General features: G+C 37.8%; 1 protein-coding gene across 1 annotated transcript in view; it reads right to left on the bottom strand.

Annotated features, from left to right (window-relative positions):
* Positions 1-27,414, bottom strand: part of ARID2 (AT-rich interaction domain 2) — a 108,680-nt gene that overhangs the window by 3,993 nt on the left and 77,273 nt on the right. Inside the window, exons 12-18 of the mRNA XM_026868127.1 lie at positions 26,224-26,299; positions 23,114-23,248; positions 22,445-22,644; positions 19,206-22,069; positions 11,255-11,403; positions 5,443-5,581; positions 5,260-5,345 (exon numbers count right to left, since the gene is read on the bottom strand). Of these exons, the coding sequence (XP_026723928.1) occupies positions 5,260-5,345; positions 5,443-5,581; positions 11,255-11,403; positions 19,206-22,069; positions 22,445-22,644; positions 23,114-23,248; positions 26,224-26,299 (3,649 nt within the window). The remainder of the gene's footprint in view (positions 1-5,259; positions 5,346-5,442; positions 5,582-11,254; positions 11,404-19,205; positions 22,070-22,444; positions 22,645-23,113; positions 23,249-26,223; positions 26,300-27,414) is intronic.

Raw genomic sequence — 27,414 nt, forward strand, 5'->3', positions numbered from 1 at the left:
CAGTATAAAATACATATTAACTCTGGTTAGTGAGGAGTAAAAGTAACATGATTTAAGTTATGATCTCAGACATAAAACATCTAATTGTTAAATCAGATCAAACATTTGTAAAACCAATTACCTGTTGCTGCAGCTTCCAGACTGAGATTAATAAATTAAGCAAGGTATTTTATAAAGCTGGCACAAATAATAAACATAGCGGAAGCAAATTCTCTATTTTCAGTATTAACACTGAAGTCAAAGCTCTATTTCATGTAAAACTTTGAAATTATTCACACAATTAGAGTTTGGAATGTATAAATATGCAACTTTATTTAATAATTAAGTCTCAGTGTTGTCTCAAAAGTTTTGCAGTATCAATGGTGAAAAGTATCACCATGCTTCAATATACTGAACAATGTTACTCTGAAGTCTTTCAATACCCTGATTGGAAGTGCAAGGAGTGTTTACTTGCAAAGGCATCATAAACCAAAGGTAAAAGTTCAATTTTTTTAAAAATGAAAGTTAGCCCTTAAGAGTATTATTTAGGCATCTTTCACTGTGAAAGTAAGTGAATATTCTAAGAATAAAACTTGAATTCTCTATGCACAGAGATTCATAATCTGAAATTCTAACATAGAAACCTAGATAAAAATTTAGAAAAACTGTTCATGAGTGGTTTTAAACCATAGAACAGATAATTAAGACGTAGTAACAGATAGACAACTCTCTAAAAACTTAGCTCTAATCATGCTGTCATCCTGCCCTGAATGTATATAAGAGTTTGAAAACCTTTATGAGGTAAAGGGAGAAGGGCAGGGGCTGAAAAAACAAACTGCTGGGCAATGACATATGTTTATAGGAGACTGAGTACCACAGTAAACAAATTATCATCTTAATTTTTAATTTCTGGAACATTTTTGTTTTCCTTATATTGAAAAGAACAAGAATTCATCAATAGAGTCTGTTCCAAATGTGTCTCTTCCAACAGCTATCATACTGTATATTAGAAAGTTGAAGTAGTATTGCCTTGATTCTGGAAATATTAAAAAAGGGACAATTACAATAAATTAGGACTATATTAGAAGATTGTCTTTTCTTTCTGATTTTGGGGAAAAAAAAATTTAAAAAATTACTGAGACATCAAGTGGACCAACTTTATCTGTGGGCAAGTATCTCTCTCAAGAAACATCTAGATTTCTTGAATTTCTTTAATTATATGATCAAATTAACTTCAAACCATATAATTCATCTTGTAATTTAAAATTATCTCCTGCCACACTCCCATGGTGCACGAAGAATATTTTTGGTAGCACACACTACCACCTTTGCTTCAGTGGCAACAAGGAAAAAAAATTAACATGAATCCAAAAAGATTCAAATGCACAAAGCTACAGTCAACATACAGTTAATTGCTAGCGCTACCTGACCTTCCAGAATGTAATATTCAGCTACCTCTGAAAACCAGAAGAGGAAGAGTTAATATAATACAACTTTAAAAGCAAAGAAATACATAATTAAGGTATACAACTAACTCTGTAACGCAGCTTAACTTTGTCTACCTGATTCTAGCAAAAGCCATTACAGATTTTTTTTCAGGTGTGTACAGTGTTATGATAGACAGAAACAATGATGAGGGGAATGGGCCCTTATTTGTTACACTGTGTTCTACAGATTTTACTTCCAGCACCAATAACAATCATTCTGCACTCTCGGAGGTTTGACTAAACAATGAGGGATTAAGTGAAGAAAGTTGGCCTAATTAATGCCTAAAAGTTGAGAGTTTACACATGCTTCATCTCAGCTCCAGTTTTTTAAATTGCTTCAGCCCCATACAAGAGTTTAATCATATGGACTATCAGTGGCATGCTGATATATATGACAAGTTTCTAGGACTCAACGAAAAGTAAATTAAGAGAAAACCCTGTAAATCGGCTTTCAGATGTGACCAACTTGAGGTGACATGCTGAAGCAAGCTTAGGGTTTCATTTAACAAGTCACTGATTCTGGAAAGCAAATTATCAAGTTTTGTCTCCCTCATGTAGCTAGATGCTGCTTTCAGCTGTGCAAACATAACTGTGGAAGCACCACGAGATTATGTGGGTTACACATTAACACATAATCAAAATATTCCCATTTGTTGATTTTGTCTTTGGAAAAAAAGGAGTGATGGAGAGAAGAGAGTAGAAGTAACAGACAGGGAACTTCTATGATTTCATAAAACAGCTGAGTGTACTCTCAACTCATTGTCGTGAGTGCTTGGACAGAGAAAGGTCTCAATCCCTTCCTTTTGTTCCAGTCCACCTCCCATACTGGTGTTCAACTGACTGTAAGGCAAATGTATTCCACTCATCTGGCAAACACACTTTTTTAACTTTTTAAAAAAAATCCAGAATTGATTTACGGTGCAAAAACTAAGGCAAGTTTCTCTCACTGTAAGCAGTGCATAGCCACAAGAAGAAACAAGGGATGGCAGGGACAGTAAAAAAACCCTACTTTGAGTAGTAGAATGCTCTTATTTCAACCTGTTTTCTGAAATCAAATCTTGTAATATTGCAGTCTCAGTATTTCAGCAAGAACTGACTGTGCATATAAATTCCTACTTTCTGAACCTGGTCTAATTAGGGAATTCTGCCTCAGAAGAGGGGATGTATAAATGTTTTTTTCTAATATGAGTACCTGTGACAATTTTAAAGAAGCCTGTGAGGACACAGAGCTACTGGATGTGCTATCTGTGTGATGGAATATTTTTGAAAAGGCAGACTTGAGATCGCATTATGCTAGTAGATGGTATCAGCCCTATGCTTCCCACTGACCAAGTATTTAAAAGTACATTACCATCATTCTTCATTTTGTGGTTTTCAGAGGTGTGAATGTTGTTCATTGTAATGAAACAAGGCACCACAAAGCAATTGTAAGTCTGTGTTAAGAAGCCTGTTTATAGTAAAATATTAAAAGGACTCTCAAACTAAGTTTCTCAGCTTTAATACTCAACTAGCTACCAAACTGCTGGATCAGCAGAGAAATTTAACTAGCCACAGAACTGCCTGGGACCATATAATTACATGCTTAGCTTGCAACAAAGAGATTCCAGTTAGTTACTAACAAAGAACCTAGTCTTAATACACTTATACAAGTAACTGAACTGAACAACTCCAGTATTAACATAACCATCCCCACAACCCCAGAGCAATGGGGCTGTGCTCTCCAATATTAATTCCAGATGGTTGAAATCATTTTGGGAAAGAGGAGAGGCAAAGCTGATTCCAGGTAGCAGCACAGAATTAGAAGATGCAGAGGAGTTGGTATTTATCTTGCTTGCTTTGTTTAAAGGTAAGTTTGTTATAAGAGTCCCAGCACCAAATCAGTCAAATTTAGACCATAACTTGAAAGGAATACGGCAAATTACAAGACAATCCATCTCAGCTGTATGCAACACCTGAACTGTACACAACAAATAAATTCCTATCTGGATTACAAGCACTTTCCTGTTACAATAAAAGTTTTAAAATGCTGTCCAGCTGGGAAAAATCAGGAGAGTATGTTGAGAACAATGTTTCACAGAATCAGCTAGGTTGGAAAGGGCCTCGAAGATCATCCAGTCCAACTGTTCACCTAACGTTGACAGTTCCCAACTACACCACATCCCTCAGCACTATGTCAACCCGACTCTTAAACACCTCCAGGGATGGGGACTCCACCACCTCCCTGGGCAGCCCATTCCAATGCCTAACGACCTGTTCTGTAAAGAAATGCTTCCTAATATCCAGTCTAGACCTTCCCTGGCGCAACTTGAAGCCATTACCTCTTGTCCTATTGCTTGTTACTTGGTTAAGAGACTTATCCCCAGCTCTCTGCAACCTCCTTTCAGGTAGTTGTAGAGGTCAATGAGGTCACCCCTCAGCCTCTTCTTCTCCAGACTAAACACCCCCAGTTCCCTCAGCCGCTCCCCGTACGACCTGTGCTCCAGACCCTGCACCAGCTCCGTTGCCCTTCTCTGGACACGCTCGAGTCATTCAATGTCCTTTTTGTAGTGGGGGGCACAAAACTGAACACAGGAATTGAGGTGCGGCCTCACCAGTGCCGAGTACAGGGGTCAGATCCCTTCCCTGTCTGTGCTGGCCACGCTATTGCTGACACAAGCCAGGATGCCATTGGCCTTCTTGGCCACCTGGGCACACTGCTGGCTCCTGTTCAGCCGGCTGTCAATCAACACCCCCAGGTCCCTCTCTGACTGGCAGCTCTCCAGCCACTCCTCCCCAAGCCTGTAGCGCTGCTGGGGGTTGTTGTGGCCCAAGGGCAGCCCCCGGCATTTGGCCTTATGGAAACTCCTCCAGTTGGGCTCAGCCCATGGCTCCAGCCTGTCCAGGTCTCTCTGCAGAGCCTCCCTGCCCTCGAGCAGATCAACACTCCCACCCAACTGGGTGTCATCTGCAAACTGACTGAGGGTGCACTCGATCCCCTCGTCTAGATCATCAATAAAGATGTTAAACAGGAGTGGCTCCAAAACCGAGCCCTGTGGGACACCACTTGTGACTGGCCACCAACTGGATTTAACTCCGTTCACCACAACTCTCTGGGCCCGGCCATCCAGACAGTTTTTTACCCAGCAAAGCGTGTGCCCATCCAAGCCTCGAGCAGCCAGTTTCACCAGGAGAATGCTGTGGGAAATGGTGTCAAAGGCCTTACTAAAGTCAAGGTAAACAACATCCACAGCCTTTCCCTCATCCAGTAAGTGGGTCGCCCTGCTGTAGAAGGATATCAGGTTTGTCAGGCAGGACCTGCCTTTCATAAACCCATGCTGACTGGGCCTGATCCCCTGGTTGTCCCACATGTGTTGTATGATGGTACTCAGGATGAGCTGCTCCATCAGCTTCCCAGGCACCGAAGTCAAGCTGACAGGCCTGTAATTTCCCGGATCATCATTCCAACCCTTCTTGTATATGGTAATCACATTGGCCAATTTCCAATCTGTTGGGACCTCCCCAGTCAGCCAGGACTGCTGGTAAATGATGGAAGTTTATCACACAGTGTTGACCCATCTACCTTAAAGAATCACCTCCTCTTCTTATGGTAACTGCAACCACATCTCCCACATCAGAACCCATTCCCTCTTTTACCCATTTTGTCTTACTGTAACAGACCTCAAATTTGATTACTGTTATAGACTGTACATATGCAGAGTTTCACTTGATAAGCCAAGCTATAAATACACAAATTCTTCTAATAATTTCTAATTCTCTTATTTTCTCTATTGCTAATGAGACTCGAGTCTCTTACTTATTGGAAGGCTTCTGGTTTCCTGCTTGTCCATGTTCATCTTGTTTTAATCCTGCAAGCAAAGCATCTCTGGAGCAGTGCTTATCCTGTTTGGGGAAAAGAGAAAGACAGTGAGAAAGGTGTGTGAAAATTTACCATAAAATTCCTACTAGTTTCTGTAGTAACGTGAAAGAAAATCTGCACCTGTAAATGGGTAATGAAGGAAAACCTCTGCCGCTGGAAAGGTTCACATCCCTCCCATAAGCACTGCCCTGGGTAGACATCTTTTCCTCCATGTTCAGTTGCTGCATGATAGAAAACCTGTGATGGTGTCTGAAACCACCTACAGAAAGAAGGTGAGGGAAATTTTAGATTTTTTCCAGTTAATGGTAAAGCACTAATATCACAAATATAAACCCACACAGGCTAAACGTTGTTTTCTGAAACACAACACACGCTGATAAACAGGAAAATAATAAAATTTAAAAATGAAAACTATGTACGTATATTACCAGTGAGTTACCAATAAACGGCAATATGATTTTGCCAAATACAATTAAATTATCATCGGTCTGTTTTTCTACTTATACTTTACCAAAGAAATAATGCATGTTAATTCCAACAGATCCATTCTCTGCGATACAAGCAAAATGCAGTCATAAACTATAAACAGCTAAAAAAAGAAGTTGAGTTTCATGTATTCATTTTCCTGTTTTCCTTCTTTACTGGCAGTCATACTCAGACCTTATTTAAACTTTAACTGGGGAAAGAGATGCACACCATGCAAAAGCGCACGCTTGTCAAAACTGATGGAATAAGAGATCAATCTAAAATGAGTGCTCTTTAGCATCTGGATTCTAAACATTGGGAAAATGGCTAGATATCATTTCCTGATGTACACAGAACTCAAAAAATGTCATTTATGTGACCCTTTTTAACATCTTCACTTAAATCTCAATTTTTAAGTCACAGAATCATAGAATAGTTTGAACTGGAAGGGACCTTTAGAGGTCATCTAGTCCAACCCACCTGAAATGAGCAGGGGCATCTTCAACTAGATCGGGTTGCTCAGAGCCCCATCCAACCTGACCTTGAATGCTTCCAGGAATAAGGCACCTACCACCACTCTGGGCAACCTGTTCCAGTGTTTCATAAAATGAAAATGACTTCCCAAAATCTCAGACTAAGCACTTTGCCTGCTGACAGCCCCAGAGCACAGGACATGAGGTATTTCACAAATTAACTGCTTCTGCATCAAAAGGAAAGATTCAGTAGTCCTAAACCTGGCCCTGTAATACTCTTGACAGTATGTTTTGTGTGGGTTTTATGTTCTATTTGGTGAAAGCACAATGTGTGACATACCTTTAGAGTGAGTTCAGACTGATAAGGGCTTTCTTCCATTTCAAAATGATAGAAAAGTTAAAACTGATTGTGAATGCCACCTCAAATACTGATGAATCAACAGTTCTTAGGTCTGTATTTTCAAATTGCCACATAGACAAAAGATGTGTTATTGTAACATAGATCAGATAATAATGGAGAATCACTATATTTTTTAAAATATTAAATGAAAATAGTGGATGACTCAATACTTAGCTGCTCACAGTTCATTTCAATACAACTAACCCAGCTCATCAACACCCACTTAAGGCTTGGACAAAAGAGGTCTAGAAACTTTGTTGATGCCATTTGGGAAGCCATTACCACCAGCTGTCTTCACTAACTTGCTGGAGGGATGCCACTGGCACAGCAGTCTTTCCAAAGAGGAAACACATGCATCCACCTCAGCCACTCTGGTTCACATGCCAGTGTTTTAGTTTCAGTTAACAAGAAAATTTGCATTAAGAAGTCTGACTGAACAGTGCCAAAAGGGAGATGACCTCCAATCAGAGACTTACAGCAGTCAAGGCTGAAGCAACATCTTAAACCTACAGCAGTCATTTATGGACAAATTCAAGTCAGAACTCTCAACACAGCAGATCAGTAGGTGCTTTGACCCAGCCACGTCCTTCCACGATCCTACTCATTTCAGTAGTGTCTATTACACACACATACGTGCAATCGATACACAGGCCTAGGTGTACAGATACTGTTACCTGTATGCCATAAAGGTGTCAAAGAGGTAATTTCACTCAGAGACAAGTCTTAGTTATAAACTGAATCCCATTGCAATACAGCAATTTCCTTCTGCATAGGCAATAAATACTCCTCTCTCAAAAAGCATTCATCTTTTCCATGCCAGTGAGCTCTTGCTGAAGGGAAGCCTGGAAGAAGGAATACCTATCTCTTGTTGTTGGTCCAGATAGCCCACAGTAGGAACTAACAATAACATGTTTTACATCTACATTGGCTCAACAGTTAAAGTTGATGTTTCAGAGGACAGAAAAATGTTTTTCCACAATAAAGGGGAAGTCATTATGTAAAGTTAAGTCTGGCACAAACCTATTTATGAATAATTCCTGGCATTATATGAAATAAATTTCATGGTATAAGTGAAATCCAAAATCTAGTTTAAAACATTTTATTCAGTGTGCCAAGGCCTTAAGAAAAATAAAGCTATTTCAGCTATCTTGGCTCATTCACGGCGTAATACATTCAGTATTATACTTCAACCACTGATCTAAGAAGATTCAAATTTACTGACATTTTGCAGAGAAAAAACTGTTTTTCCTTGAAGAAACACCTAAACACATTAATAAAAAAAAGAACTTAAATACTGAGAATATGGCCAGTTGATTCTAGACTCAACTGTTTTCCACCTAATTTCTCCATCATTCTGTTCAGCTGCTGAACAGAACATTAAACTAATAGCAGACTTGACAGGCGGTGGAGACTCAACAGCATTTCCAATTCAGTTTTTAAATATAAAGCAATTCAAGAGCAGACATCTCCTGCCTACCTGTGAAACAAAACAGCAGATTTTAAATTAAGCTGAATACAATTAGCAGGAGTAGCAGACAGCTGAACTTCAAAGGAAAACACCTACTTACTGTTACATCCTCTATGCCAAGTAGTGTGTTGACTGACACCTTTTAGAGATTTACTTCCTTCAGATCCTAAACCTGAATATATTTGTGAGAGGCCAATCATTACAACTATTTGCATAATTGGGCCTGATCTGGTTGTGGCCTTCATATGCTACTAACTCAGTTTCAGTTTATTTCAAAATTTTGTTATAATGTTTCCTAATTCAGTTCTAAAAACCAAAACAGCAGCACCCACACCACTAGAATGTTGCCAACTGCAGCAGCCAAGTTTGCAGGTTGGAAAAGCATACACTATTTTATTTATTCTTATTCTGATTCTCAATAAAATGTTTTTGAAGGCTTTCACTGCATTCTGCAATAATCCTGGAAGGGAAACTTAATGCTAATATGTTGTGGAATTAGACTAAAGAACATGCACAGAGAAACATGCAAATGATTGTAACAAAATTTGTTTCCTATCATATCTTTCAGGTTAATTGTTACCACGAAAGGAACACTGTTCTATCCTACTATGATAAACCTGCCTGCTTAATATCTAGGGGGAAAAAAATTGCTAAGCCATCGTGAATGAAACCAAGTAGTGGCTGTGAAGTTCACATCCACTAATGACCCACTCAAAAGGATCTTCTTGTTTCCTGCTTAAACAACTCAAAACCAGATAAGATTGAGAGCTATAAATAAAACAGTTACAATAACAGGTGGAAATTCCAGATTTTTCTTGATGTCTGTTAGAATCAGGAAGCCTACAGGAGATTCGATACTCCTGTTTTTGATCACGCTGTCAAAGGAATATGAATAAAAAAATACACATTTGAGGAAGATGCTACCTTAACATTTTGGTTCTTTTCAAAACTGAGTGTAATGTTTATCTAAACTGTTTTTAGGCTGGGACTGAAGTGTTTTAAAAGTGAGACCAGCATAAGAACAAGAGCTGTGTGTCACATGGACTACAATCTATCAATGCAAAAAATCTCATCATTTGAAAATAATGAAACTTGACCATGAACAAAACCCAGTACAGTAAGAAATGACAGGAGAAACTAAAGCAACAGAAATAATACACTATCTTTGAAATAGACACAGAGATCAACTTGTAAAATATGACCCTCATAGCCTTTAACTTCAGTCTCAGGAAAACTTACTGGAATAATATTTTAAGACAGACTTTAAAAATGACAGATAGTGTAAGGTAATCATAATTGTATAGCTCCTCCTCCTGCCCCAAAATCTGTCTCCACATATTCACATCCTAGTTCACATGTCACATCAGCTTGTTCCATGGTTAGATGTCAGCTCAACTCTACATAACTCATTCTATATAACTTTAAACATAAAGTTGCTGACTAACTTACACTTCAAAACTGCAGTTCAGGAAACTCTTCAAGATGGTACAAACTGGTGAGGCTTCTGCTATGAAACCATCCCAGTTCTTTATTTCCACCTCAGGATAACTCCCTTGTGTACCAACACAGGTGTTTATGCCTCTACTGTGCAGCCAGTAGAGTATGGTTCTATAGTTATATTTATTAATAGTAAAGGAGTAAAGTAAAAAGTAGGTAAACCCTTATATGTATTTCTTACATAGAGAAGTGTCACCTACTAAAGACACACATACCACTTTTCAGGTGAAGACAAGGCAATGATTTAAAAAGCACCAGATCTCTACAGTACCAGTAAGTCTTATCTAAATTCTGTGTATGTCTTGCATTGACTTAATGATTTCTGAATTACATTTGTAACAAATAACAGAAACAGAAATTACAGATTCAAGGGACTACAGATTAATTGTCCTTCAGTATTCCTCTAATTCTGTTCAAATATGGCCTCAAGTTGCACCAGGGAAAGTTCAGACTAGATATTAGGAAGCATTTCTTTATAGAAGGGGTTGTTAGGCGTTGGAATGGGCTGCCCAGGGCAGTGGTGGAGTCCCCATCCCTGGAGGTGTTTAAGAGTAGGGTCAATTTAGAGCTTAAGTATATGCTGTAGGTGGGAACTGTGCTAGGCAAACGGTTGGACTAGATGATCTCCAGGGTCCTTTCCAACCTAGATGATTCTGTGAAATATCTCATTTTCACTATTGGGTCCAAACATTCGAACTTCTTCATGTCATCTCAACTTTCAGTATGTCTACACATCAGCTTTCTGCCAAATCAGCTTATTTTGATCTCTCTTTTGTCTTGTCCAACAATGATGAAATGTCTCACCCTTTTCCACACCCATCCTATACGTTATGCAATTTTTTCTCACTGTTCTCAAAGTGGCTATTTGACAACTACCTTTGTTTCACCAATCTGTACCCTCCACTGAAAACTACACATATTCACAAACCTATGTTATATTTAAAATCAATGTCAAGATATACATACTGATAACAAGGGCAGTATCATGGTTTTTATAAGCCTACATCCAAAACCCTGCTAGCTCACTCCTCTCAAGGACAAGAGCAGCAAATTTTAAAAAAAGTCTAATCATTGCTGTCTAGTCTAAGTTCCTTCTTATTTCCTTTCATGACAATGGAGCCCTGTGGCACACAAATGGTATCATAATCACTAAAATTAGTTAAAATCTAAATAAGAGTTTGACCAGGATACTGAAGTGCAATACCCTGCTCTTGCAAAACTGGAAACACAAGATTAAAAGCTGGAAACACAAGAAAACATCAAGAGATGATTTGCAGCTGGAGTAAGTAACTATTTTTGTATTTGCAACACAAGAGAACAAGCTTCAAAGCTGGGAATTTTTCTTCTTTTTAACTACATGACAGTATTTATTACTGAAGAATCGATATATTACAAGAAAGCCACATAGTACTCATTTTATGCTCAGAAGTATAACTGAGAGCAGTTAAATGTCTTGCACTTCCTCATGTCAGCTTCAGCTTCCTCAACACTTTCCACTTTTTCTTTTCCCCCTGCCAAAGTATAAGGTAACTTAAGGAAACAGAATGGATAGAACTTGTAGAATCACCTTCTATACACAAGCATCTGCCACAAATTAGTAAAAGTCAGTTAAATAAAGGAGCCATTTACTTTTTACAAGATTGCCACAGACACATGAAGTTCTGTCCAGGTTTTTTCATTTGCTCTGCATGCTGACTTGCTGCAGTGTACGAAGGTGGCTGCAAATTGATCTGCTGGCCCTGTACTTGCACTGTTGGTATCGACGTTGCAGGTGTGCTCTGTAGAAAAAGTTAAAACAAAGTTTTAAACAGGACTTACTTCAAGACTTGACATACAATTTACTGTTTGTTCAAAGATCTTTCATTTTACACTTTATTCCACCACAAGTTTTCAGATCTTAACACTTAACACAAATAAGCATTAATAGACACAATAACGTGAGGAACACACAACTTCTACACTGCAGTATTTCTGCAGTAGTTTCTAATATTCAAATTACTAAACCTTATGCCCAAATTCAAATACAGAGTTATGACTGCAAAGGAATTTCTCAAGGGCACTAGTAGAGCGAAGGTTAATATTATTTTGCATAGGCTTTATTTGTTCTTTAAGAAAATAAAAAAACCCATGCAAACTCAAAGGGTTGCAATATCCTCAGCACAGGGAGTAGTCTGCTTTTCCATGTACATGTAGGAGAAAATATTGCTAAAAGAAATAGAATAAGCACTGATACATCTAGAACTGATTTATGTTCTTTGATTAAATGGTTTTATGTGCTGCATCTGGAGAACTCTTGGAACTGCCACATTACTACACATCAGCTTGTGTTACACAATGCATAAGAAAAGGTAAACTGAACAATGCTGAAGAAACACTATCAAGACCATTAGGCTCAAACTATGACATCCCATTTTCTCTGTAAAACTTAGCAAATTATCTAATTCTTTGTGCTCTTGTAAAACCAGCCAGCACATGTACCTTTATACAGAACACCACATGTCCAGAATGCCTAAATACGTCATACAACTTGTATACAGTGAAATATAAACATTTCAGAAAGGAAGAAGATGTTCCCTTTGCTCCCTTACAATATCACAAGACATTTATTTTAACAGTGAATAAAAGTTATCTCTAAAGTGACCTAAAAAAAGATAAAAACAAAGCCAAAAAAAGTAATTTTATTTCTTTTTCTGAATAATAGATACTGAATACTGGACTTCCCATTTCAGAACAGTGTTTATGTCAGAATACTGTTTATCTTCTTCCTTTTTTCCTGGAATGCTCTGGCCAGCAAGACATTTATAAAGATGATGACAATTAAAAAAATTAAGCTTTTGAATATTATCTAGGAATGAGAACATAACATCTTTTTCTTCCCTACTGTTAGAAAAGGAACATAATACTCTTTTGAAGAGATGAAACAAAACTACTTTCAAGCCTATGTTTAAGAATATTATAAAAAAAGCACTTTCAAATGGTGCACGCCTTTACAGTTCTGTTACTGAATAGCTTTAGAGTTTAACTGTAAAGAAACCAACAGTTAAGTGAAACTTGTAACATTTCATTTGAGTACTGATCTCAAGTTTTCTTCCTGCTGTTCTCTATTGGCATAGTGTACAATAGTCATACAAAGTAACTATTATCAACTATCACAGGTCATACAATGCTAATAAAATGACCAAAAGGACAGCAAAAGAGACACATCAAAACCAAAACCACTTCCCATATCCAAACATACATCCTGAAAAAAATAAGGAAAAGAAATCAGCAAAACACCTGAACACAGCACAACTACTGTATGATGCTTGTGATCTGCGAGTGTGAAAAATGGTAAGAAAGGACTCTTTAGACCATTAGTCATAACTACAGATTATTTTGAACTCAGCAATGATCTTCATCTAAAGGCCTCTAAGCTATTTTACAGATTGGGTAATGAATCTTCACAATGTGTCTTTTAACAAAAGGTAAACACAAGAGGAGCATTTTAGGATCAATGTTCCTTTAACAAGGCATTTTCAAGTGAAGCTGAAATAATCAAGGGTCAGCAATACAGTTTGCTTTACAGTCTTTGCTTGGCATCCCAGTATCAATACATTTGTGATGTCTTTATGTGACTTCTTATCCCTACAGAACTTCTGTCTCATTTAATGTGCTAGAGAGAGTGAGTTTACTGAATGAATTCAGTATTCCATTTAATTCTCATCATTCAATATGTGGTTCATGTATTATTTACTCCATTCTAAGCAAACCCTGCAATTAATCCAGAATTATGAATTTTCTCAAGGGTTTTTCTGGCAAGCTCTCCTAGTGGAAATCAAAGGTTTTAATACCGTCTCATTAAAAATTTGTTTATTTTAAACAAGGAGATCTGAGAATTACAACACAAAATGTTACATGCTGAAAATGAAAGAGCACAGAAAGGGAAACAGATTTACAGGACAAAAAGTTAAAATTCAGTGTCCCCTACAACTTTTTTCTACACTTTTTTTTTCCCCAATGAGGAAAAGAAAGCTAATAAATTGAAAAGAAATGCGTAAAATAATTATTGTTTAGAATTCTCTTATTACTGCTGTACTGCAAAGTAGTTTCACTCAAACTTGTAGCATTACAACTTCCATGTATTTTTAAGTCAAATCTACTGCTTGCTCATCAACTGTGCTGATATCTTAAAATAAGTGACTTGACATTTGTTCTCCTAGGTTTTATTTTAGAAGCATAAATTCTGTGTTTGAACATCTCAAAGCTTTCCTGCGTTCATTCAAGAGATCAGAAATACTGCTGATTTTTAGGTGTTGGGGTTTTTTTTCCCTCCTCTATTTTCATGTATCAATGTAGCAATGCATGATACACAGGACATCACTAGAATTAGGTATAGTCTTCATTTTTCAGAAATGAAATTCCTTCTCTCCAGAAATGTACCTAGAAACACTTGCTACGTGCTACCCAGTTTACAATACTGACATACAATAACTACATAAACTCATTTATTTCTTTAACATACAGAACTGCAACAGGTATTTAATTTTTCCTTATAAGTCTTTCTAGGAGAAGTAACATTGAAAAAGATTTCCCCGTGGCAGAAATATTTCACAAAATTTCATCCTATAGCAAAAACATTTAATGATTCCAGGTTCCTCAAGAAATCAAACGTCCAGTACTCTAGTACACTTGACAGCACTTCATGACATCTTTTTATGATCAGATTAGACCGCTCCATGATACGATTTGCAACTGCCACCACTTAGCACTTCTGCAAATCAGATCTCACTGTATCTCAGGACTGAAAGGTACCTCTATCAGCATGACCTATCACAGTGTAGTTTGCACTGAACTCTTAAAACTACATAAATACAAACCTTTAACGCCTGTACAGTCTATTTACAGAACGGGTACTACAGCCTACTTCTAATAAGCAGAAGGAGAATTTGTATCTAGACCGACTGGGGGGGGGGGCAGAAAGTCCAGCATAGTGGCAAAAACTAAGAGCAAAGCTAACTAAAACAGACTGTTTACAACAGATACTTATTTTTTTGCACAAGAGCTCCTCCATTTGGGTGCATGTGGTAAGAATAACAAGCCCTAGGGCTTGGGGCCAGAACTGGCCACCACCTTGATTTCACAGAACCAGTGGCGCCATTCTCTTCATGTATTAATGGGCAACTCAATTTTAGCATACCTGCCCATCTGATTTAAAATGCCTACTGTGCCATCAGCAAGAGAACACACAGAATCCCAGCGTGATGGGGGTCATGCTGACGTATTGAGCCATGTGCAGTTTAAAAGCATGAGGCTGCATTTTTTGTCCCACCATTAGTATATGCACACTCATAATAAACACATTAAATTCAACAATAAACAGTTAATTATTAGTAAAAATATTTTTTAATATTATAGGATTTACAGTTTTGTATTACAAAATTTTATGCTTAGCTTCTTCACAACAATGAACATATATTAAAAGGTAACCTATAAACAGAAAATTAATATAGCAGGACTTGAGTGTGATCAAGGGGTCAGGTGGATGGGAAGGCACTAAAACAAATGTTCTCTGCTTGTTAGATTACTGAAGCTTAAGTCTCCTTGCAACAGTGTGCTTCACAAGTGAAGAGCAATAAAAGCACAGAAATTCTGTATTTCAGTACTTCCAGCTGAGACACTCATTTGCTCTGTGGCTAGGAATGAATTGCAGCTCCTGGAGCTACACACCTGCTTTCTGGTGCATGGTAATTCTCAGCTTCCCATCAAGAGAGAGCAGGAGCAAATAGTTAAGCCAATGATCACACAGGTTTTGCCACCTAAATTTCGACACAAGCATGTTTCAAGTGGGTGGCCTTAAGAGAAATGGGCACACATTGTTTATGAGGGGATGACAGTGATAAGTAAGGAAGTGATGACTTTGAAAGCCAGATAAGGCAATTTAAATCAGATTTCCTCACTCCTAGGAAGTTGGCATGATATCAGAGCATTCCTTCAAAACATACACCAATTGGGACAAACCAACATGGTTATGTTTAACAGATGTTTTGGAGGTGTTTGAAGAAGTGGAAAAGAAAAAAAAGTGTACAGGTAGATAATTGCTCATTTATTTTTCATCCACTGGTCCAGCACAATGCCTTAGGAAAGCAATAATCCAGGAACAGGGAATACCAAAATAAAAAAGAAGCTAAGAAAGTAAAGTGTCAGTTCTGTCTCCTCCTAGAACATTTCATGAGCTTACAAAATACAGATGGAGATGTAAAAAAATAAAAAAATTGCAACACTGTATGTATCACATGTTCCTCTTCTGATAACCCATAGCCCAATTTTTTATAAAAAAAAAAAAAAAAGAAAAATCTTGAAAGTCAGCATATATTTATTTGTCAGTGAGTTCTGCTGATGTGTACATAGAACATGGTATAATCACAGGTTATACACAGACAATACCTGTACTCGTCTAACTGGATTCTGATAGCACTACATGGGCTGTCCCATAAAAAGCTAGTATATAATTTTCACTGTTTTAGTAGGCCATTTAAATCAACACTTTTCCCCACAAGCATACAGTACTAGCTCATTTCAAACTACCATTCATATAATGAAACAAATCTTCTTTTAACTTGTACATTCCCTTAAGGATTATTTTACTCTTTTTCCTTGCTTTCCTTAATTTTCACATTGCTGTTCTCTTCCTCCCCTATTTCTTCACCCTTCATTATCCTCAGTTCAAGCCTCTTCCCCTTCTCCTCTCTACAGTTCTTGACAACTAATGCTAATGCAACTGCATCAGGAATACTCTCTTCCCTCTTCTGTCCTCCACATCTGCTTTTCTAGCCTTCCTGCTAGGTTTTATTTTTATTACAAATTTTCTTCTTCTATCCCTTTCTCACTTCTATGAAATACAAGCTCTAGTTCAAATAACATTTTAACATAAAAAGCAAACAGGAAATCACATACTAACAGCTTCAGCAGTTATGTAAGTCTGCCATAGCTAATATCCCTTTATTCCCTGTTCCTCACCATTTTTCTCCATTGGGTTGTTTTTAAAATAAATTTCACACTATTTGCAGAAAGAACCATGTTCTCCTATTTCTTCTCCAAGACAGCCAGTATACATTAAGTACTGCAGAGAGGATAAAACAATGCAGATGCTCAAGTGAAAAAAGTGTTCCTTAGCTGTTGCCTTTCAGTAAGTCAGGGACAAGGAAGCTGGGTATCATACAAGGAAGACTCTCAAAAATGGAGGGAGAAAATAGATTATACAGGGCCTAACCTCAAAAGAAGTCATCAGTAAAACTCACATGAAGCTCATGAGAATCTGGCTACATCTTAGTATTTCTAGATGTCTTAATGATACTCTTAAAAGCAGATTCAATATTGGAAATATTTAACACGTGCTTTTCCAGAAAAGTAATGGTTACTGCAGCTGCTCAGCAGCTTTGGAAAAAAAAAAAGAGCTGGCCACGATTATTTTGGTACTGTTTATAGTCTAACACTTTAAAATTAAAAGGAGTGGAAAGATCCTTAAAATTCTTAAGCCAGACTATGATGTTCACTGTGTCTGAACAGAGTACTATAAAGTGGGTTCCATTATAATTCAGTACTTAGCCTTATCACGATATACATGCTTCATAAATCACCATATGTAATAGTTAAGGCAATTAGCTAACGAATTAGACTGTTCACCAAGATCAAAACTACTTAACTTCTTTTCTCCCAATTCCTGCAAGTTTGAAGAAAGGAAGGGCATCCTACAGACAGAAGAATGAGCTAACTTTCATGGAAGCAGACATTAAACCGAGTTATTTTGATCTGTACATTTTTACTGAACGACAAACCCAGCAGCATTTCTGTTTGTACAGGTAATGGAAAATGTAGGAACTATTAATGATAGTGATATTAGTGTAAAAGAGAAACTATCAGCACAGAAAATATTTTTTCTTTTTTTTCCCCTCTATTATAACGAAACGTTATCTAATACAAATCAAATAGCTACTGTATTACTCTCCCCTTCTTAAAAATCTGAAAGTCTGATAGCTTAGTAGATGTTTGAGACACAACTGTCCGGGGAATAAATAATCAGAGATAATATTTATTCCATTCCAGACACATAGCCATACCATTTCCTATTTCAGCCAAATCCTTAGCGAAGCTGTAACAGAAATTCAAGCAATACAGCTAAGGATACTCACTGTAAAAAGCAAGACATAGCTAATATATCCACACTACAGAAAATCTCATGCATTGTCCTTATGCTGCCAACAGACACTTTCATTTTGGTCAAATCATTTCTAGTAAGAACAAAGATAAATAACGTATCAGAAAAATACAGATCTCTGATAAAACCGAGGTGAAAATTTACAAGTGAGTTTAAAGACATTTTAAGAATGTCACTGTGCCATGTGGCAGTTAAAAGAAAAAAGTAAAGAAAGAAAAAAGAAAGAAAACTTTTAAACTGTTAGTCCTGATTTCTGACAAATAGATGAAGGGAAGTCAAAAGAGATTTCAACAGAAATCTGACTTGACACAGGAAAAGAAGTAGCACTAGCCGTCACTTGCCAAATTTTGGGTTCTAGTTCTGTTTAAGTCTGTAAGGTCTATAACTGTTACCCCATCAAAACCAAACCAAACAACAAACAAACAAAAAAAGGAAGATAAGAAAAGACCTGTCTTACCTCAAGGTTAAAATGCACTAACATACATTCAAGACTTCATTTCCCCTCTCTGGTCTGTTAGAACTCTGTGACTGTCAGACATACTATTCTATTCTTTTTGCTTCTATTCAGGTTAGGAACATTTTTTGGAGAGGAATTTTCTGTCCATGTGGAAAACTAAAATAAATTCTAGAGACTGGAATAATCTCAACCATGATTATTTGCACTCATTAATACTCACACAAATGATGGCCATACATCATTTTTAGCAAAGTGTTAGGAGTAATCACTTTCAAATCCTTAAAAGTTGATCAAGGGGGGAAGAAAAAAAAAAATAAAAGCCCTCTCTAAAGTTCAGCAAACAGAAAAAATAAAACCCAAACAATGCTTGTTTTATCGACAAAATAAACATTACAAATATTTTGTAATAAACAAACATAAATATTTCAACGAATTTACAAAACACTACTTTCTCCTGACTGTAGTGAACCAACCCCTGAAGCAAGCTTTTGAAGACCACCTTTAAATGCAAGAACTTCAACACATTTCAGATGCAGCTGTGGTGATGAACTTGCAAAAAACCATATTCACCCCTCCATAAGCAATAATGACCAAAAATAAAGTGCAGAACAATACTGACATTTTTACAAGGCCATATGACAAATTATTATTTTCAGAACAGTTAATCCTTTAAGGAAGAAATCAGTGATCAGAAATTCTTTCCTTACTCTGTATTATCAAGCTAGAAACTATTTTAAATTCCACTGACATTGAAGAATTATGCAAACTATTAGAACTTTAGTCCGTGAAAGAACAGAAACCATCATTTTCTGGATTTTTAAAATATTATGCAAGAGTTATCAACGGAGTTCACATTTTCACCCACATTATTTCACAGTAGTAGTCAGAATCACAGTTAGAATAAACATAAAAAGAACACTGCAACATACCTGTGTGACCATGCTTTGTATATACGTGGTTGGATGCTGCTGCTTTTGTTGAACAGCACTTTCTATTGCTACTTTTGCTACAGTGCTTGGATCCGCTCCAGCTGGCACAGCAACCATAGTTGCACTGCAACCAGCATTGTTGGGGTCACTGATTGTAACAATTCTAACTCCTACTTTATTTGGAATTCCTGGAACAGTTTCCCTGTCATTATCCTCTGCTGGCCTCTTTACAGTTTTGCATTCTGCTGTGCCATTAGTAGACCGAACTTCGGATGACAGGGTAGACTGGGACACTCTAGGTCCTGAGTGTGGAACTGCTATGATTTGATGCCCCTGTATAACAGAGGCTGTAGATTGTGGTGAGACAACTACACTTGGGCGTTGCTGAGGCACATCTGAATTCAAACTTGAAGCTAGAGGTCCATTAGGTAAATCAGTGTTGGTACCACTAAGTTGCTGGGTTAACAGTTTTGCAGCCTCCTGTGTACCGCTTACAACAGGTGAACTACTCAAAGTTAATACAGGCCCATTAGAAATTCTTTCCCCTTGATCACCTTTGGCAGTATCTTGCTGCGTGGCATCCAAATTCCCTTGTTGTTCCACTGAAGATATCTCACCATTTCCTACATGATTGGAAGTTTTGTGATTTGGAATGTTTTTGCTCAAATGAGAACAATCTCCTTTATCAAAATCACAGATTCCATTAACTAGGGGCTTCTTCAAATCACTTTTAATTTCCTGTGTGTCCATTTGTTCAAAGTTCTGCTTTCCAGGAGCTCCGTTCTCACCCATTTCTAATGATGGCCCATTACTGACTTGTGAGCACTGATTGGCCTCATTCTGAGTTTTCCCTGAGTTAGAAGGAGGTAGACTGGAGTCACTATACTTTCTCCCATTTAAAAGACTTCCCACCTGCATTTCATTTTCTTTAGCATCCCCATTGCTGGTGTTTGCAGCTCCTCTTCGGCAGGAAGGATTCTCCATAACTTCAATTTTACGTTCATGAATGTGTAAACCTGTTGCTTCCTTTGCTTCTTCCTCCTTTTGGCAAATTATTTTATCACCTTTGAACGGGGGAGCAGCAGTACACGGTGATTGTCCAGCTGAAGGTGCTTGTGTAGCTGGAAGTGTTTGCACCTGTAGCCCAACTCCTGTCTGTGCTCCACTCACGGCAATTCCTGCTGGAGCAATGATTTGAGTTGCATTTCCCTGACTCACAGTTGCAGTAGCAAAACTCGTATTTGGCACAACTGTTATCGTAACCTGGTTGCCAGTAGTCCCTTGGAAAATAGTTGCTGGGCTGTTTGAGATCAACTGGCCTGGCAATATCTGTAAATTAGAAATGGGTACTGTTTGTACTGCTCCTTGGGGCTGGATTGCACCCGGGACCAGCTGAACATTTTGCTGTCCAACTAGCAGCTGCTGAGCTGGAGACTGTCCTTGAACTCCAAAACCTGGTGCCTGGTTATTGGCCATCTGATAAACCACCTGAGGGCTAGGAGCTCTTGCATTGTTAGGTGGAGGAATCTGTGGAGCTGGGAGTATAAGCTTCCCCCCTGGCGTTGAGGGGCCTCTTTTTGGAAGAAGCAGTTGTTTTATCAGACTAGACTCACCAGAGTTAGGCTGGCCAACTCCTGTATTAGCTTGCTGTGATTGAACTTGCATTTGTATCGGTTGTTGTACCTGTACCTGCTGCTGTGATGATGCTGGTGAATGTTGCTGCTGCTGCTGCTGCCTCTTTACAGAAAGCATCTGGCTGACAGTAGGAGGGGGTCCTTGTGACTGAGGAGCAGTGGATGAAGATGACATAACCGTAGGGAGTTGATTATTTGTAACCGGACCTGGGGATGGTGAAGAAGACGGAGTAATACTTGGCTGTCCAGTCAACTGGACAGTTTGACCAGCAGGAATAGAAGCTGGATTAGCCAGCACTATTTGATGAATGGCTGGTGCATACGTCTGACCTTGCTGAGCTGGCTGGCTTACAATCACTACACTTTGCTGGGATGGTGGTGGAGCCTGCTGCTGTGGCTGCATCTGCTGCTGTACCACAGCAGGTGGAACTTGCTGAGACGGCAGAGGCTTTGGTGCAATATTCTGAAACCCTACCCGAGATGTTGGTGGGTTCTGGACACCCGCGATTGTAACCACCTGCCCAGCTGCTACTTGGAAATTTTGAACTGTGGTGGCAGAAACAATGTTAGAGGCAGAGGTTGTGACATACTGCTGTGGTGCTATGATAACTGTATCTTGTTGCTGGTTGCCAGCAGAGGACTGCTGAGATGATGTCTGCCCAGGTTGTGATGATGTGCTGATTAGCTGTTGACCCTGTGAAACTGCTGAACTGCATGCTGGTATGTTTTGTACTCTGCCAAATATATGACCCTGAGGTACAGCTTGCTGAATTACCGTAACAGGAGTGCCTGAAGGTATCTGTCCTGGTACCACTGCATGCAGTGGAGACTGTTGTTGAATTACAGGTTGGTGGTGAAGCAACGTCTGAGAACTAACAACAGTAACAGACGGCTGTTGTCCTGTAGAGCTGTGATTTTGATTAGAAGCTTGTGGTGCTCCTCCTACAGCAATAGTAACAGGAACTGCAGACTGGGGAACAGAACTCTGTATTACTGTGGCCTTCACTACTTCACAAGATATTGGACCTTTATTCTGTATAACAGTCACTGGCGCATTTTGTTGCTGCTGTGTATGAATAGAAGGATTTTGTGGAATTCTAGAAACAGTCTGTGCCACAGTATGAACACCTTGAATTGGAAAAGACATTTGTGTTGCTGTCAAAGTTGAAGACTGGTTAATAGGGGTTCTCTGATAGTGATTTCCTACGCTTGGTAGCCCATGCGGGATTCCTGTTGAAATAAACACAATAAAAGTTTGGAAACAAATATTTTTTCAAAACACATTAACATAACAGATCTTTAAAAATCCAAGGCTTGAATTTATAATTCTATATGAAGCCGTTTCTTCTCAGCTATATTGCATCTGAATTAATGATGCAGGAACAATGGCTTGTCTGCTAACTGACAAGTTTCTGGGTTACACATCAAATACTAGAATGGTATGCAAGTACATACTGCAATACTATTCCTAACATTATTGAATAAAATCAAGCAAAACACATGGTCCTGACTTCTAACACTTCCAAAATATTTTCAACAACTTTTGTCTTTTATTGTCATTTCAGAATCAACATGAAATAGATTATATTTAATTAATTTAAAAACCTGCTGGCGAAGGAGACGAAGACACATCAGGAATTGAATCAACCCGGACAACTGGGGTAGACGAAGTTGGTTGCTGCTGATAGTACATCTGAATGGGAAGTGGTATAGATCTCCTTTTCACTCCTACCACATGTATATGTGCTTGACCATTGTTACTCGGATCTTCTACTCTCTTCACTGTATGATTTGGAAAGACAGTTCTGCCAAACACAACATAAATTTATGTTAATAAACACAATAACTCATCCATCTACAATGTTTTTGTTTTAACTAACTGTTCTTGTGTGCAGAGCAACTGCACTAATACCTGCATCTTTACAATATAGCAGGATTCTCCAAAAGCATCTGAGTATTCATTCATCACTGAGGGCTAGCAGGTCCGCCAAATGGCTGGCCAAGATCTCATGCAAACTAAGTGAAAACTACAGTACCTCAAAAAAGTACTTTGGAAAGAATCACAAGGACTATAAGCAAAGAAGGAACCCTATCAAAGATCCTGAAACAGAATTAAATAAAATTAAACAGACTCTAAACATTTGTTTTAATTAAAATTCCAAAACTGGACGTCTTTAAAATTCAGTAGATCTTTTATCAAAGAAATCTAAAGCTACGGGTTAGTACTGAGCATGTGCTATTGCTTCTTTATGGTTGCATGAATTTTTGTCTTACCGCAGACATTTATAAAATCCAGTTGATGTTAGGATTCCACCTCGAGCCAATTTACTACAGGTAGAGAGGTATTCAGAATACATTTCTGCTCGAGAGACTGAGCAATCAAGATTTACCTCAAAATGAGCATTCAGCCTGAGGATGAAAAAAAAAACAAACTATGAAGCAAAATAGTATTTTTAACAACCGTTTTAAAACACTTCTGACTGTATCACAATGACTTCTGAGGCCTGATAACAACATGGAAAATAGCATTTTAGTATATTGTCTTGTCAAATGTCTGTTCCACATTTTCTCCTTCTCCCTCCTTACAATTCAACACAGAGGACCTCTAACACATGCAGTCAGTTTTACATGCAACTCTTATTTACATATGTAATATGCAAAAGAGTGTCTATATATGCCTTTTTTATTCTATATTCAGAAATAAAACAAAAAAAAGAATGCATTGTTGGGTGACATCTCCTCCCCACAGCTCTGTTCTTAATGATTCTACTTTAGCAAAAGATGGACTGAATACTAGATAATCCTTCATCAGAAATTTCTAGCAAAATTAAAATCTGTATCAAAACCAAGATTCTGTTATATGATCTGCTTATGGAGTCTTACATTAAAATACAAGTAAAACCAGGGCTAAAATAACATTCTCAACCCTGTCATTCTTACAGAGGTGGGAAGGCGGGAGAAAAGGATTGGGATTCTAAAAGAGGATGCACACACACACACACACACACACACTCTCACTCACTCACTCCTGGAGTCCCACACTACAGACACATCAATAAAATCCTTGAACAACCTGTTTTGCCTAACATTTAATTTTCAGGAAGAGAAAGTATTTGTACCTCCTACAGACTCTCCACAAGCACAAAGACTATCCAACCCCTAACAAAGAATCTGACAGAAAATGTTTCTTTCCCTCACAGTTTAATTTTATTTCTTTCAGATCCATTACTCCAACACAGAGACAAGGGAACAGTTCATCCCCAGCAGCAAATGGAGCCAGTACCAGCATATTGGCTCAGACACATTAAAAATATTTTTTAAATTGTCATCGTTTCCTGGTGCTAACACTTTTGAAAACTACACTGCATTGTCCTTTGTAGAGTCCTGCACTCCCAATATAAGTAGATGCTTTAAAAGAGAAAAAACAAATTATTTTATTCTTTAAACTGTGTTCTCTCATAGCCAGTAAAGAGTAAGTATAATGCCATATCTCCTGCAGTTGAGTTACAATTTTATTACTACAAACACTGAGATCACGCTGTATAACAGGAAGTGTAGGGATTAATTAAATTTGACATATCAGACAAATGACTGCTCAGCTGGGTATGTCACACTAGGCTGACACACTATCACCGGTACCAGCAAACTGAAGATATTCAGGACTTATAATAGTGAAATGGGATCTTCAATTAGCACTTTACTGTCACATGCACTTACCTTACACGGACTCCTACTCAGGCTAAGCTGGCTAATAATATATCCAGGAAGGTCTGTTTAAATAGCTTGTCTTTCTGCTGCTTCCAAGTAGCAAGCTTTTCTAAATTCTACTACTATAATTCACTCATTTTCTCACTTCTCTCAATAGGAAGCAATGACTAAAACATACCATGAAAATTTACATGAATGTAAGACACTCCACAGTAGCACTGTTAAAACACTTGGAAGAGGCTACTACTCTACTCTCAGTTTGAATTTTTTTTTTTGGCAGCACAGTTAGTATTTAAGGATAATTTTCAGGACTAGATGTTAACTATTTTTTTCACTAGTTCATACCTACCTAAGACTAACCAAAAGAAAATCAAGCCCGAAATAATAGTGTTCAGTACTGACAGCTGTAGAAGCACACAGAATCAGAAACTAAGCAGACATTCCAAATCTTCCTGATATAATGCTCTATATATAGTTTGCTTCTATTTTCTGTCATTTGACGGTATCACACGGTTGCAGCATGGTACCTACCCATGCATATTTTACAACTTTGCTATTGAAAGCTAGATGTCTAGTGCTCTCTATAGTCAAGAGAGAAGGCAGCACGAGAAGGTAATTCATAATCTCATCAGAAACTAGGCAGGTGAAGGCAATTCATTTTAATATTGGGAGAATCTCTCACTCCATTAATTAAAAAGGCAGCCTAGAAAGCTAGTTTTGGCTAGAGACCAACTTGCAGATTGCTAAATTGAGCTGCTGTGATTCCAACTCCAGGTATCCCTGTTTAAATGTCTAAATGTGAAATCTCTCGGTCTTTCAGCAGTGCACATTAATAATACTTTGCAGTGTGCAAACAGAAGCACATGAAAAACAATCAGTTGACCAAGAATCTGCAATATTTTCCCCATACAATCGAAGCTTTGCTGGAAGTAAAACTAAATCATAACCTAAAGCACTAAGCTTTGACAAATTCTACCCACTTTATCTTGAAGGCCCTTGTCTGATCAGTAAGACAACAGATGAACATATGAGTTGTGAAGCAGCAGAAGTGGAAGGGTCCATCAAGAACCCATTAATACAAATATTTAGCATGTGAGAAGATTTACATAAGTCAAATAGTTCAGAAAGGTCACCCTCAGTCCACATGAAAACTGGTGGAATAGTTTTTCCCTGAATATCTGACAACAACAATATTAGTTGAAAGCAAGAGTATTTGGATGGAAAAGGCTTTGATCTTCCTTAACTTACTTGAGGTTCACAATGGCCACATGAGAGTTTTGCTGGGCCTAGCTTCATAATTTGGCAATAACTTTTATATTGGTGCAGTAATATAGTAACACATTACCAGATGAAAACACTCATGAAACAGATAATGCTGCTTGACAGTTTAAAAAATAAGCAAAATCAAGATCAGAGTTAAAAATCAAATTAAACTATTCTAAGAGAGAAAACAACTAATTTCAAGTATAAACTGGTGAAAAGTGAATGTTCTGGTTGAGTTTTTTTCTTTCATACTTCTTCAAAGCAATGACAGAATGGTTTTGCTTTATACTTTTCAGAAAAATGAGTCTAACAGTAAATAGAAACAAGCTAGAAAATTTTGTGACACAAGAATAGAGGCATTTTTATTTGTTCTTTTTCTCTAATAAAGTATTTAAATAGAACTATACACTTACCACTGACATGCAAATTTCTCACTGTCTATTTCTACTATTCCTGGTGGTGGAGCAACATGTGGTGCTGTCCTAGAGGCTGTGGAAAATGAAGGGAACAAAAAGAAACCACTTGCTGAAATGATTTTTGTTCTCCAGAATGAAGCACTTCATGACTGTTACAGTTTCCTCTGTGTTTGTAAGCAAAGATGTATCCAGCTAAGGCAAGTCACAATGGTGCACTGAGCACACTACAGATTTGCACCACAATTTATGGAAGTGTAGCAGGGCATACCATGGCCAGAGCCACCACTGAAGTGCAATGATGATGTAAGCACTTAGTGAACAACAGCTTCCAGATTCACAATTGTGATCCATGATCTCAGTACTGAGTAATGAGCATAAGTGGCAAATACTGCACTATAACAGGCACAAATACACAGCAACTATTTTTCCAGTTCCTAAATGGAAGCAAATATAATGTAAAGAATTCTGCTGCGATGTCACATTGGCTCCTTCTATTCACACCTGCTCTCTCCCTTAGTCGAATTCTTTTACAGTCACTTTCACTGTGGTATCTCCTCCCACTCCAGAAACAGTACACTTATGACATGCAAGCCAGTGTCTGTTTTAAAGGTTCTTTCTCCATTTTTTCCCCAGAATGAATAGCTATGTTCCATCTTGTGTGCACTTGTGGTATACTGCTATGTGCTTTTATTAGTAAAGACAGAACAAGCCACACATGCTATTCCCCCAGAGCAGTAATAGTTAGCTGTGCATCATCTTCTATAGGACCAGTTCTTAATCCCAAAATAATTAAAATTCAAATTTATAATTAAGGAAACACTTTTCAAGCTTTAAACGATGGCTAACATTTGGCTCACAAAACAATATTTAGCAGCTTCAGAGGCATGATACTGTGTGTCTATCTGATCTCATCTCTATAAAATACTATATGTTACTGCCCTATAATATTCTATGTAAAACACACCATAAAATGGACCTCTAACTTTCTACAAACTGAATCTAGGATGGGTACTTTTTCTTTCCACTGAACAAGTGAAAATAAGGAGTTTACATAACTTTCAGTAAATTTTCAGATTATCAACCAAGAAGTATTGTTTTAAAGCTTGTTTCACAACAGTTTTGGCTAACAGTTTTATATTCGCTTTGTGAACAAGTGTCTGAAAAACATATAATGCTATACTTATAACA

Source organism: Athene cunicularia (assembly GCF_003259725.1).
Source record: "Athene cunicularia isolate RWA chromosome 1 unlocalized genomic scaffold, athCun1 chr1_part2, whole genome shotgun sequence".
NCBI classification, from domain to species: Eukaryota; Metazoa; Chordata; class Aves; order Strigiformes; family Strigidae; genus Athene; species Athene cunicularia.